Source organism: Neoarius graeffei, chromosome 1, assembly GCF_027579695.1.
Source record: "Neoarius graeffei isolate fNeoGra1 chromosome 1, fNeoGra1.pri, whole genome shotgun sequence".
Taxonomy (NCBI): domain Eukaryota; kingdom Metazoa; phylum Chordata; class Actinopteri; order Siluriformes; family Ariidae; genus Neoarius; species Neoarius graeffei.
In genome coordinates, this window is record NC_083569.1 from 45,601,671 (window position 1) to 45,616,203 (window position 14,533).

At 45.1% G+C, this 14,533-nt stretch overlaps 1 protein-coding gene across 3 annotated transcripts in view; it reads right to left on the reverse strand.

Moving 5' to 3' along the window:
- The window catches only part of slc4a2a (solute carrier family 4 member 2a), a 117,835-nt gene that overhangs the window by 30,626 nt on the left and 72,676 nt on the right, over nt 1-14,533 (reverse strand). For all 3 annotated transcript variants that reach the window (XM_060932630.1, XM_060932621.1, XM_060932612.1), the window contains 2 exons: nt 1,992-2,181; nt 1,787-1,892 (listed from right to left, as the gene is read on the reverse strand). In XM_060932630.1, the coding sequence (XP_060788613.1) occupies nt 1,787-1,892; nt 1,992-2,181 (296 nt within the window). The remainder of the gene's footprint in view (nt 1-1,786; nt 1,893-1,991; nt 2,182-14,533) is intronic.

Genomic DNA, 14,533 nt, shown 5'->3' on the forward strand with positions numbered 1-14,533 from the left:
GAAAACAGTCATTATGGCATTTTTTGTATTTACTATTGTGTTTTATGAAGGCCCTGTGTTAGTTCCACTGTAGATCACATTTTGTCCACATACCAAGAGATGGCAGACGTGGCCGAGACGTGGCCACCCTAACCAGTATGTAATGGCTGCAGTGCCCTTGAGCAAGGCATTTAACCCCACATTGCTCCAGGTTGTAACCATGTTGTACCCTGTAATAACTGTAAGTGGCTTTGGATAAAAGCGACAACTAAATGTAATGTAATTATAATAATAATGTAATAACAGCATTGTTCAGTTTATATGTACGTTTGTGTACACAGCCTTCATATTTTTGTTGGCAGTTTTTTTTGTCTTGGGTCGCTTGTTTTCAGGGTCCATGTGCCTTATTTTTCTAGCAAATTCTGGCAACACTGCCAAATAAGCCATAAGCATTTTTACACTGACTGGAGCTATGATGTGTGTTCACGCGTGTTCAAGAGGTGTTTTGTAGCAGGGGTTTTTCCTGCATCTTGTCCAAAGTCTTGCAAGAAGCAAGCAGGTTCAGGCGGTGTGGCGGAGCGCATGCCAGTACAACAGAACACCCGTTTCCCTCCCTCCGCATTTCAACACATTTCTTTGGCAAAATTCAACTGAATGTCGGAATGTTGAGCTTCATTTTACTATGTAGCGGCAAAGGTCTGGAAACACAAATATTTCTCCATACCCTAATTTCCATTTTCCATACTTTTCCAGACCTGGAAAATACTAAAATCAAATTCCATACGTTTCCATACTGCGTAGGAACCCTGAAACAAGCAGAACTGAAATCCATTGAGAACAGAGGGAGGGAGGAGACACGATTTAACTGAAAATAAACAGGAGTTGTAAACAAAGTGTTTACAACAAGAAAACCAACAAACAAATGACCAAGTTTTGTCCCCTGAGGGAAGATCTACCCAGAACATAGATCAGAATTGAAACCGGATGAGAAATGAGAGAGAAGATATCATTCTACTGAAAAGTCCGAAAACTCGTTAAGTTGACCTAATTACCAGTTCGTTAGCAAAAACTTGACAATCCAATGACCGAGTGTTGTGCAGAAGGTCTAGCTCTTTCAAATAAAACAAATCAGAACTGAAATCCATTAAGAACAGAGGGAGGAGACATGATTTAACTGAAAAATCAACAAAGTTGTAAACAAATTGTTTACAACAGGAAAAATCAACAAATAAACGAACGACCAAAGGGTAAGATCTACCCAAATCAGAACTGAAACTGGATGAGAAATGAGAGAGGAAATCCAAATTCTACTGAGAGGCCTGGAAAATTCGTTAATTTGGCCGAATTATTAACTTGTTAGCAAAGAATTTGACAAAAAATGACGACCGAGTTTTGTGCGGAGTGAGGAGTTCTTTCAAACAAAACAATCGGAACGGAAATCTGTGGAGCACTGACGGAGGAGATACGACTTAACTGAATTGTGGAAGACGGACGCCACGCCATCACAACAGCTCATCGGCCTTATGGCCAGACGAGCTAATAATTGTTTATACTTGCTATAAGTAAGTGATGACAGAAACTTGTTTCATGGATGTTGTACAACATTATTAAATATAACTATTAATGGAAAAACATGGTGCTAGTGCATGAATAAAACCTACATGCCTTTCTATAGTAAAGGAAAAAAAACACTTCAGGATATGCTGTTATTAGAACATAAACAAATTCAGGATGCTCGCAGTAACTCTTCATGTTGGGCCACATCATGCCACCTTGGCATTATATCATCATCTGAAAGCCGACTCACCCACAAGCACGACGGTGGCCTCTGCATTTTCCGGGATCTTTTCTAGAAGCTTGAGCTCGTGCTTAGATTTGGATCTGTGCATGCCCAGGACTAGAGGAATATCTTTCTGCAGAGACATAGAGGATCATTTATATATTAGATACACGCATATATGGAGTGTTTATCAAACACCGAGACATACACATGACTAAACTACACACCGTACCTCGCTCTTGTCGATGTCGACACAGGGGTGGGAGTCAGGTTCAGTGCTTCCTGCTATGAGCGGGTCAGCAGCAGAAGGCTCCGGAGGGGCGACATGGTTGTTGCTATGGTGATGAGGCATCAAAGAGGTGAGGCTCGCTGCCGAGATGTTCCTGTGGAACGAGCTGTGCTCCTTCCCATCACTCGGGTGACTGAAATAAGACAAGAGTTTTGATCATGCCACGTACTAGTCTGTGTTCGACTACTAGTACGAAGCAAAGGTTACAGAAATCTTCCGACAGTCATCCAAAGGGTTCATAACCAGGCCATGATGATTATAAAACCTAGCATGTGACTCTGCATACATAAATCACACATGCACTAGGATTCTGCTTTATTTTTCTTTGCAGTGTATTACTTCTTGGTTTTTCTACTTATTTGTATTACTGTTTATCCACATCACTTCGAAAGGGTCCTTTTTGCTACTAAATCACTCTGGCACTTGTATAAACCAGCTTTAGTCTCTAGTTTGTCTGACTCTTCTACTCAAATTTATGACCTATATCAAACCTCCCCCTTTATCTCCAAGATCCTAGAAAAAGCTGTGGCACAGCAGTTATGTTCATATTTACATAGGAATAACATCCATGAAATGTATCACTCAGGATTTAGACCTCATCATAGCACAGAGACAGCACTGGTTAAAGTAGTAAATGACCTACTGTTGGCATCTGATCAGGGCTGTCTCGCTGCTTGCGTTGCTTGACCTTAGTGCAGCCCTTTGACACCAGTGATCATTTCATTCTCGTGAATAGACTAGAAAACGTTGTGAGAATTACGGGAATGACCCTCTCCTGGCTCAGGTCTTATTTAACTGATCACTATCAGTATGTTGATGTAAATGGTGATTTTTCTAGACATACTGAGGTAAAGTTTGGTGTTCCACAAGGTTCTGTCTTAGGCCCACTGCTTTTTTCCTTTATATATGTTACCTCTGGGTGATATTATTCGTAAGTATGGTATTAGTTTCCACTGTTATGCTGATGACACACAGTTGCATGTTTCTGCAAAAACCACATAACACACATCAGCTTAACAGAACTGAGGACTGTGTGAAGGACATTAGACACTGGATGATTAGTAACTTCCTTCTGCTTAACTATGACAAGACAGAAGTACTTGTACTAGGACCACATGCAGCTAGAAGTAAGTTTTCTGATTACACAGTAACTCTGGATGGCCTTTCTGTTTCTTCAAGTGCAGCAGTAAAAGACCTCGGTGTGATCGTTGACCCCAGTCTTTCATTCGAAACTCACATCGATAACATTACCCGGATAGCTTTCTTTCATCTCAGAAATATTGCTGATAAGAAATTTAAAGGTCACTACACAACGCAGAAAAACTAGTTAATGTTTTGGTTCCCTCCAGGTTGGATTATTGTAATGCCTTACTGTCTGGATGTTCCAATAAATGCATAAACAAGCTCCAGTTAGTTCAAAATGCAGCAGCAAGAGTCCTTACTAGAACTAGAAGGTATGACCACATCACTCCTGTCTTATCCACACTGCATTGGCTCCCAATCAAATTTCGTATTGTTTATAAAATACTACTACTGACCTTTAAAGTACTGAATGGTCTCGCACCACAGTACCTGAGAGAACTTCTGGTCCTTTATGACCTGCCACGCCTACTTAGATCAAAAAGGTGCAGGCTATCTGCTGGTACCTCGTACAGTGAAGGCCACATCAGGGGGCAGAACCTTTTCTTACAAAGCCCCACAGTTATGGAACAGCCTTCCAAGGAGTGTTCGGGAACCAGACACAGTCTCAGCGTTTAAGTCTAGGCTGGAAACATCTGTTTAGTCAAACCTTTTGTTAATTTTATTAGGTAACGAAGTAGATCTGGAGGGTCCTCAGACATAGCGTGGTTTGGTAAACTGGGATGTATGGATGCTGTCAATCCCCCACTCGCTTACGTTTGTTGATGGTGTAGTAGCTGCCGCTTTATGTCCCGGGGCTTCCTCATGCCTGTGTTACCTTCTGGCTCTCCCCTTTTAGGTTATGCTGTCATAGTTAGTTTTATGCAAAATGTATCCTGTTCTTACTCATCAGGTGACATTGGGCATACCTAACAACCTGAGTTTCTCCCCCCCCCGTCTGTCCCTCTGAGGTACATGTCAATCCTGAGATCGAGATGCTGCCCTCTTCTGCTCCTCAGACTTGCCTGATGCCCTACGTCTGGCTGGAGCCTCATCACATCGCTCCTGTGGAGGACGGCCCCAACTGGGCAGTCGAAAGTCACACTTGGAGGATGCTCTGGACACTTACGGTAATGCTTTTATGGCGGAGGACTACAACTGACTTGCTAACTTTAGGATTACAGTTGTCATGAACAGTTTTGCGTTCAAGTTTCCATCAGTGAAGAGTTTATAACGTCAAGAAAACAGACTTCATGTTAAAACTGACCTGGTGACTTGTCCAGGGTGTATCCCGCCTTTCGCCCGTAGTCAGCTGGGATAGGCTCCAGCTTGCCTGCGACCCTGTAGAAGGATAAAGCGGCTAGAGATAATGAGATGAGATGAGATGTTAAAACTGTTAAAAATGTTATAATCACGCCATCTGTTATCACCCAAATGAGGATGGGTTCCCTTTTGAGTCTGGTTCCTCTCGAGGTTTCTTCCTCATGTTGTCTGAGGGAGTTTTTCCTTGCCATCATCGCTATAGGCTTGCTCATTGAGGATAGATTAGGGATAAAATTAGCTCATGTTTAAAGTCACTAAAATTCTGTAAAGCTGCTTTGCGACAATGTCTATTGCTAAAAGCGCTATACAAATAAACTTAACTACATTCTACCCTAGTGATTCATGACAACATTTTAAAGCTGTATGTAAACGTCTAGAGACAAAAAGACACAAACTTGAAAGGAACCTCGTCTTTGAAAATATTTATTACACTCATTGGCCACTTTATTAGGTACACCCATCCACCTGCTGTTTTATGCAGTTCTCTAATCAGCCGATCCCTTGACAGCAGCACAATGCATCAAATCATGCAGATACAAACCAAGAGCTTCAGTTAATGTTCACTTCAAACGTCAGAATGGGAAAAACTGTGATCTCAAAGTGCGACTTTCACTGTGGCATGGGTGTTGGTGCCAGATGTACCGTACTTTGTGTGGTTTGCGTATTTCAGAAACTGCTGATCTCCTGGGGTTTTCACACACAACAGTCTCTAGAGTTTACACTGAATGGACCAAAAAACATTGAGTAAGCAACAGTTCTGTGGATGGAAACAAATGCCTCATTGATAAGAGAGGTCAGACAAAAATGGCCGGATTGGTAACTCTTTACAACGGTGGTGAGCAGAAAAGCATCTCAGCATGCAACAGCAGAAGACCAGATTGGGTTCCACTCCCACCACCCAAGAACAGGAATCTTAGAATCAAGAACAGGTTCCTATTAAAGTGGCCAGTGAGTGTATGACGTTAAAATGCTGGTTACATAGGTAACCGTGGTTCTACGACTGGTGGAAGACCGCCAGATGGCGCAGTTTAGACTGTGTGAAACCCCTTGCACTAGCCGCATCTCTTGCTGAGAATTTATACCCAAGTTGTCAACTCGTGACGTATGATGTGCCCTAAATGATAAAACAGTAGCAAGCACGTCTATAATTGCCTGGAGCCTTTCTCGCCAGAACCAGAGTCCCGAGTGACTGGTCTATCTGGCGGTCTTCCACCAGTCGTAGAACCACGGTTACCTATGTAACCAGTGTTCTACTTCCTTGTCTCCAGACCGCCAGATGGCGCAGTTTAGACTGTGTGGAAGACTTATGTCCAAGCTGTCATGAGGGCCCAACTAATACATAAGACATAAAGGAAAAAAACACCACAGACTAGTGTTATGTTACTGACTTCACTTTATTGAACAAGTCAGATTAGTTACACTTCTATTATTGCATTTGTAACAATCAAGAACTGGTGGAGGCTGTAACACTCACACCTCCCATGAAAGGAACTGCTGTTGTCCACAGCTAATGAACAGATGGAGCAGCGCTAAGCACAGCCTGCATGCATGATGAAGAACTAGTAGCAACATTTATCCTGTAGAACCTGAAAAATGTGCAGGTCGACGTCCAGGTTGCAGCCGAACAAATATCCAATAGACTCACACTCTTCAGGGCAGCCCAAGAGGTAGACACAGAACGAGTGGAGTGACATTTCACTGCCGTCAGCATGGCATGGCCTGTAGAAGAATAAGCGCAAGATATAGTGTGTGTAATCCAATGAGCCAACCTATCCTTAGACAAGGCCGCTCCTTTACATCTGTCACTGAAGCACACAAACAATTGGTCAGTGGTTCGCCAGTCTGCTGTGGCTGTCACATACTGCCTAAGTGCCCTAACAGGACAAAGGTCCATGTTCAGTGTATTATCTGAAGGATCCAAAGCAGGAATAATCAGAGGCCTGTTAACAAAATCTGGACCCAACACTTTAGGTAGAAAAGTAGGGTTCGGCCACAATGTTACTCGTGAGATCTCTGGCCCCCACTGCAGACACAGTGGGCTGACTGAGAGTGCTTGCAGCTCACTTACCCTTTTCGCTGAGGCCACGGCAATCAGGAAAGCAGTCTTCATTGAAAGCCACTTAATGTCAGCACTCCCCAGAGGTTCGTATGGAGGGCCACAGAGACTGTTCAACACAATATGGAGGTCCCACTGAGGTACAACGCATTTGCAAGGTGGATTCAAACGTTTTGCATCTTTCAGGAAGGTCACAATCATCTTATGCGCCCCAACAGGGTGCCCATCAATTGGACCCCTGTAGGCTGACGACGTAGCCACATATCCTCTCAGGGTCAATGCAGAGTGACCAGCCTCCAAAAAGCCCTGCAGAAATTCCGAAATGTTCTTCAAAGTACAGTACCAGTCAAAAGTTTAGAAATGCCTCTAATTCAGTGGTTTTTCATCATTTTAAAATTTTCTGAATTGTAGATTAATACTAAAGTCATCGACATTATGAAGAAATATATATGGAATTATTTGGTAAACAAAAAAGTGTTAATCAAACCAGAACGTGTTTTATATTTTAGATTCTTCAAAGTAGGCACCTTTTGCTTAGCAAAAGGTGCCAGCTTTGCATCTCTTGGCATTTTCTCAGTCAGCTTTACGAGGTAGTCACCTGGAATGGCTTTCAGTTTACGCTGTGCCTTGTCAAGAGTTAATTTCTTGAATTTCTTGACCTCTTAATGTGTTTGAGACCATCAGTTGTGTTGTGAAGAGGTAGAGTTGGTATACAGTTAATGGCCCTATTTGAGTACTGTTCTAATCCATATTATGCCAAGAACTACTCAACTAAGTAAAGAAAAATGACAGTCCATCATTACTTTAAGAAATGAAGGTCAGTCAGTCCGAAAAAGTTTGGGATGAGTTGGACCGCAGAGTGAAGGCAAAGCAGCCAACGAGTGCTCAGCACCTCTGGGAACTCTTTCAAGACTGTTGGAAAATCATTTCGAGTGATTACCTCATGAAGCTGATTGAGAGAATGTCAAGAGTGTGCAAAGCTGTAATCAAAGCAAAAGGTGCCTACTTTGAAGAATTTAAAATCTAAAACATATTTTGGTTTGATTAACATTTTAAAGTTTACTAAATGATTCCTTACGTGTTGCTGCATAGTCTGGATGACTTCAGTATTAATTTACAATGTAGGGGAAAAAATTAAAAAATAAAAACAGAATTTGAAGGTGTTTCCAAACTTTTGACTGGTACTGTACTTGCCACTGGGTCAATGCTGTGTTCAAAACACCATGCTGAATAATATTTCCATCTGCCACTATACAAACAGGCGTGTAGATGGAGAACGAGCATTTAGAAGAGTGTTCCTGACCCCCTGTGAACATTCCAGTATGCCGGATGAGCCCCCAAGGGCCAGACCCAGAGCTTCAGTCTCTGAGGGTGTTTGTGCCACAGACTGCCATTCAACTGGGTCAGCAGGTCTGTCTTGACTGGTAGAGGGCTGGGTGGACCTGTCAACAGTGCTTTCAGAAGATAAAACCAGGGACTGTATACACGGTATGGCGCGACCAGAAGCACAGGCTGGTTAGTCATCTGTATGCACTCGAGTATCTGCCATATCAGTGGGAACGCATACAGCCTCAGGTTTGGCCACTGATGGGCCAATGCATCCTGCCCCAGGGACCCAGGCTCACCCCGCAGTGAGAACCACTTCGGACAGTGGGTCATCTCTCTGGTGGCAAAGAGGTCCACCTCCGCTTGTGCGTATGTTTTCCAAATCATCTGAACTACCTCCTCGTTCAGGTGCCACTCCTCTATGAGGGGCCCGCCCCGAGAGAGAGTGTCCGCTACACAGTTCTTCTTCCCAGGCACATGTACCGCCTTCAGAGATAGCAGGTGTGCATCTGCCCACAGCCAGATCTGCCTGGTTAGGGTGTTCAGCAAGGAGGACCTTGTCCCCCCCAGTGGTTGATGTGATATACTGTTGGAGTGTTGTCCGACCGAATAAGGACATGTTTGCGTTCCAGCTGTCCTCTGAAGTGCTGTAGCGTCAGCCAGACAGCCCGCAGTTCCAGGTAGTTTATGTGGCAAGACCGGAACCTGTCCTGCCACACACCATGAATCCCCTGGTGATTCCATACTCCGCCCCAGCCATGTTGACTGGCATCCGTGGTGATGACCTCCCTCTGAGATGGGAGTGGTCCCAGTGTTACTCCCCTCAGAAGAAAAGATCTCAGTGCCCACTGCTTCAGGGAAGCAATGCCCTTTGGTGTCATCGACACCAGCACACGCTTTTGGGTCTGAGCTGAGAGTCTCTTGGCCCTCAGCCATGATTGGAAAGGCCAGAGATGAAGCCTGCCTAATGTAACAACAGGTGTTGCAGCCGCCAACATGCCTGCAAGACACAGCAGCAGGCCATAGCGGATGGTCTGACTCGACCGGACTCGTGTGGCCAGCCCCAGTATGTTGCGAATTCTTCCCTGAGTCAGGCACGCTTGTAGCGTGATTGCATTCAGGTGAATGCCTATGAAGTCGATGGTCTGAGTCGGTTCCAGTGTGCTCTTCTCAAAGTTCACCGTCAAACCGAGAGCTGGAACATGATTGAGTAGTATCTGAGTATTCGCACACGCTTGCTCTGGGGACCGTGCACAAAGCAGCCAGTCATCCAGATAGGGTAGGACGCGGATGCCCTGGTGATGTAATGGAGACAGGGCCTCGTGCATGCACCTGGTAAAGACCCGGGGGGCCAGTGATAGCCCAAAAGGAAGCACCTTGAACTGGAACGAGCGACCTTTGAAATGGAAACCGAAGGAAGAGACAGTGCTGAGGATGAATGGGTATGTGAAAATACGCATCTCGTAGATCCACTGTAATGAACCAGTCTCCCGCCTCCACTGAGTGGAGCACGTCTGAAGTACGCAGCATACGAAAGGGCAGCTGCTTGAGGTAAGTGTTTAGATGGCGTAGGCCTAGTATTGGCCGGAGCCCGCCATCTTTCTTGGGTACGACAAAGTAGGTGGAGAACACATCCCGGCATGCCTGGGGGTCTATTTCTTCTATGGCATCTTTGCTTAAGAGGGACTGAATTTCCGATAGTAGGGCAGAACATGTTTCCGGGCTTTGAGCACGCGTGACACGTAGCCCTAAGTTTAGAGGAGGCCAGCGGTGAAATTGAAGGCGATAGCCATCTTTGAGGGTGTTCAGGACCCACAGGTTTGGCGTTGTTGAGCCCCAGTACTCCAGCTGTTGAGGAGTAAAACGCCCTGCCACCGGCCATCAGTCACACCAGTCACGGCCATCAGTCTCGTGACTGTGGGAGGTGTGCAGCTTTGGGAGGATGGCTGTGAGTCGCCCTTGGAAAAGAGGTAGAGGGTCTGCCATGTGTTCCGCGCTGGGGAAAGCCATGTTCTGTTTGCCTCCGCTGAGGCTGCTGGAAGGCTGATGCTGTATGGAGGAGATAGAAAGGGGCGCCACGAAAGGTAGGTGGTGGCAATGCCTGAGGTTATCTGAAAGCAGGTCTCGGTTTCACATGTTGGGAGCGTGTTTCAGAAGCAAGTTGGTGGCGGTTTAGAGCCTCTTGCGCTGCTGGGCCAAACACCTGCCCAGGGGCCAAGGGTAGTTGGTGCAAAACATTCCTAGCTGCATCAGGAAGAGGAGACTGTGCTACCCAGATCTGCCTGCAGGCTTGGAGTAGCAGTCCCATAGACTTACCACACTGCTTTGTCATTGCCCCCACGCCCTGAAGAACAGTGTCTATCAACTCAGAGGCAGCCGCATCTGAGGTTGGCTGTAGGGTTGTCTGCAAAGCAAGTAGTAGATGGGCCATGGTATTCAGGACCCGCCCCACTGTAGCCTGAGTGTTATAAGCTCTACACACCAAATTGTCAGTGCGTCTGCACTCTGGGCTAGGGCACCGCGAGTCAGCACGAAGGGCTTCATCAGGTGGGGCAACCAGTGACACCACCGCTGACTCCACCGATGGCATGGAGCCCAGACCTGCAGAGCCTGGGTTTGCCATGGAAGCCAACAGTCTAGTGGGATGGTCCATTCTGCTGGTATTTGCCTCCTTTAGTGCCTCAGTAAACATCTTAAAGTTCTCACAGTGAGGGACAAAGAAATCATTGCTGTGTGTGGATAAGCGGCAAAGACGGCTTGTCTGCACCATACTCTGAGGAAGAGGTTCTATGTTAAGCTTTACCAGGGCCATTCAAATGGTTCCTGCTAGAGTGGCATTGACCACTGATGATTCTGGCTCGTCCTCTGACTCCCTGCTACTCTCTGTAGCAGGAGAGTGGAAGGCAACATGGTTGTCTGGGAATAAAAAGTCTCTGCCCAAAGGAAACAAGCTATCTGTGGCAGCAAGAGAAACTGTATCCTCCTCTCTGTGTAGGGGAGATGGAGGCAGGATTGGCTGTGAAGCAGGCAGAGGGGCCTCATCCTCTGTCTGAGAGCCAGGCTGTGACGCATATTGTGAATGCATACTAATAAGCATCTCTCTTACCTGTGCAACACTCTGTCAATTGATCTACCCTGCGTGTCAGCTCCTGTGAACGTTTGGGCTTTTTCACTTTTGGGGGAGCATGCGAAGCCACTGGGCGCTTACCTGCACGCTCCTGACCTGGAGGAGAAGAGAGAAGGCAGTCTTCTTTTCCATCAATGCCTGCTAATCGTGCCTGCCATTGTTGTATGGAGAGCAGACTACAATGCACACATGGATCAGTCATAGCACTCTGAGATGATTAATTCCCAGGCAGCTGGGGCAGCGATCATGTGGATCTTCCACTTCCATAGGTGTACCACACAGAACACACCAGGCCATACTTACCAATTGTGTTAATGTTATTGTATTAATTATTGTAGCCTATTAACACACAATCAGTTAACGTTATGTGTCAGGGAGAGAACACACAAGAGAACTGCTTGTTAACAGTGCTGTAATCCAATCTGATTCACTGTAAGCTTGAGGCCATACAAATGTTTTGGTGCTGGGGGCTGAGCACCTTGCACTTGCGAAGCGGAAAAAGGCACGGGTAAACAGGTGCTCTTTATTTATTGTTTCGCTACGCTGCACCGGGGAATGGGGACAGGTAGTGGTCGTTTCGCTATTGCGCTGCTGCACCAGGGACTGGGCGCTAGCGTGCTACTGATTGTGCTAGACCGGTGGAGAGGTCTGTCACCATGCAACTGAACTTACCTCTCGATGCCGAGCCGGGGATGGCGTCGGTTATGGTTTAAGAAAATGTGTTGCGCCGGGGGCTGGGCGCTAGCACACGTTCAGACAAGAGTATGAGGTGATTATAGTACGGTGTTCCAATGACGGGGTGTGGGCATCGGACTGTACCTAGCTGCGAATGCTAGTCAGCGTGCTAGACCGGTGTGGTGGGTCTGCACAGCAAAGATAACTCACCTTCTTCCAAGACTAGCTTTTCTAAACTGGAATCCACTGATGATGATATATTCAATCCGATCCGAAGGGTAAAACTGTGGAGCCAGCTGTTGGAGACAACTCCGTAAGATAGCTGTGTTGCATCCACATCTGATCTCGACAACGGTGAGAAAGCGAAAGGCAATGATAGACGTGCGTGCTACCATTTTATCATTTAGGGCACGAGTTGACAACTTTGGTATAAATTCTCGGCAAGAGATGCGGCTAGTGCAAGGGGTTTCACACAGTCTAAACTGCGCCATCTGGCGGTCTGGAGACAAGGAAGTGGAACAACTTGTCACTTGTCCAGTATGTGACTGCAATAATATGTTCTTTGAATTCATTTAACTTTTTCTAATGACTGATTTATTTATTGGCTCAGCTGACTGAACATCTTCAGACCCAAGTGCATGAAGGACTTGCATAAAAGACAACGTCTTCCATGGATCCATTAGTCCATCTAAAACTAGAAGGGCACTCAGTTGAGTTCATACCGCCGCCAAGCCACATATCAACATCAATACCAAAAGCACTCGACCCTAGGAAAATACTAAAGCTGTACACCAAATTTCATCAAAATCTGTTCACTACTTTCTGAGTTACGTTGGGAACAGACAAAAATAATAATAATAAAACAATAAAAATCATGGATCCACATATCCAGATTTGCATCAAAATCTAAATCAACTGTTCCTTGGCCCATAGCTCACATTTTCTCAAAATTTCAGCAAAATCTGTTCAGTACTTTTTGTGTTACGTTGGGAACAGACAAACAGACAGAAAGGAAAACATAACCTCTTCCAAGAAAGTTGACGAAGATGAAACTTAACATGTCAGAAAAGTTTCTTTAGTGTGATACAACAGAAGAAGTGATTTGGTTCCCCCAGGGCTCTGTGAAGAATATCCTGGAGGACCATGATTTTTTAGGTCCAGGATTCTTTAACAGTTTTGTTCACGCCATCCACTCTCACCAATGATACCACTTAGTGGGATTTTTTTCCCCAGTACTCAGTCACAAGCAAGAATATTTCGATACAGTAATCAAAAAGTTCTTTAGATAATGAAAAAAAATATATATATATATATGGGTCTGTCTCAGGGGCGGGACGGTGGTGTAGTGGTTAGCGCTGTCGCCTCACAGCAAGAAGGTCTGGGTTCGAGCCCCGTGGCCGGCGAGGGCCTTTCTGTGTGGAGTTTGCATGTTCTCCCCGTGTCCGCGTGGGTTTCCTCCGGGTGCTCCGGTTTCCCCCACAGTCCAAAGACATGCAGGTTAGGTTAACTGGTGACTCTAAATTGACCGTAGGTGTGAATGTGAGTGTGAATGGTTGTCTGTGTCTATGTGTCAGCCCTGTGATGACCTGGTGACTTGTCCAGGGTGTACCCCGCCTTTCGCCCGTAGTCAGCTGGGATAGGCTCCAGCTTGCCTGCGACCCTGTAGAAGGATAAAGCAGCTAGAGATAATGAGATGGGTCTGTCTCAGAAACTGGGTACTGTGTGGGTACCCCACTAAATATACTCAGTCAATAAACTATACAGTTTTGAATGGTGATGTTGGTTTTAATTTGAAATAAAATGATGAAAGAAATAATACAGATAAAACTAAATCTTTGAATGTGAATACTCTATTCAGAATTTGGCAAAAATTCTGCAAATTTGTGGAAAAATGGCGGCTTGATCTGGGACATGATAAATGGTTGACTCCATCGCATTCCCTTAAAAAGGTTGTAGTCCACTGAAAGGTCTACAGTTATCAGTAATTGTATTTTAAGTTGTAACTTTATACACCTAAGGATTGGTGCACTCACAGAATAATCATAACCGCAATAAAACATCATGCAAAATATTTGATCACCGTCGTAACTCCATTTTCCGCAGACCCAAAACCAATACGATCGTGTGTTTTGATCTAAACGGAAAGCCTCAGGGTCAAGGTCACTACCTCACCAAAAGTAGGAACTTAAAATCACTACACCATATAAACATTTAGTTATAAATCTGCGATTTTGTTTTTTAAAACGGAAGCTGAAAGTTAGGTATAGAATATGTTTCTTTGAGCTATAAAATGAGTTGTGGTCTATTTGTTACCGTAGCATGTTATTTGTGTGTGGGGAAGGACACACATTAACAATTTGCATGTGTAGAATGGAATTTTCCACTCCAACAGTTAGAAGTTGATCGTGCTTCCATTTGCGGTCTTTCTGTTACGCGGGTGATCTGTTCGGACGTTATCACTGAAAAGGTGAGTTTTGACGGTTTTATTTTGTTTTAGTCTTGCAGTATAAGGCAATAGAATGTTTCTTTTTCATCTTACTTTCATATTTCGTAGTGTTTGCGTATTTTTGGCCAATATTTTGCAACCATGGTCAATTTAGATTGAACTTTTGATAGAATCTACGGCCAGTCGTTTTGCCCCGCCCCCGCCTCGCGCTCCGTGCGGTGCGGTAGTGATGTCCCGTTGCTCGCGTGCCGCAGCAGAGACCCACGCGACCTTCAGCCGGTACAGTCGCTCTTCTTTTACCACCGCCTTTATTCTCATCTTTCCGGTGTGTTCTTGATTTTTCCATTGTGTCCTATTTCGCCATATCAAATCCCCAAAATGTATCATATTATTCATATTTAAGTGAATAATCA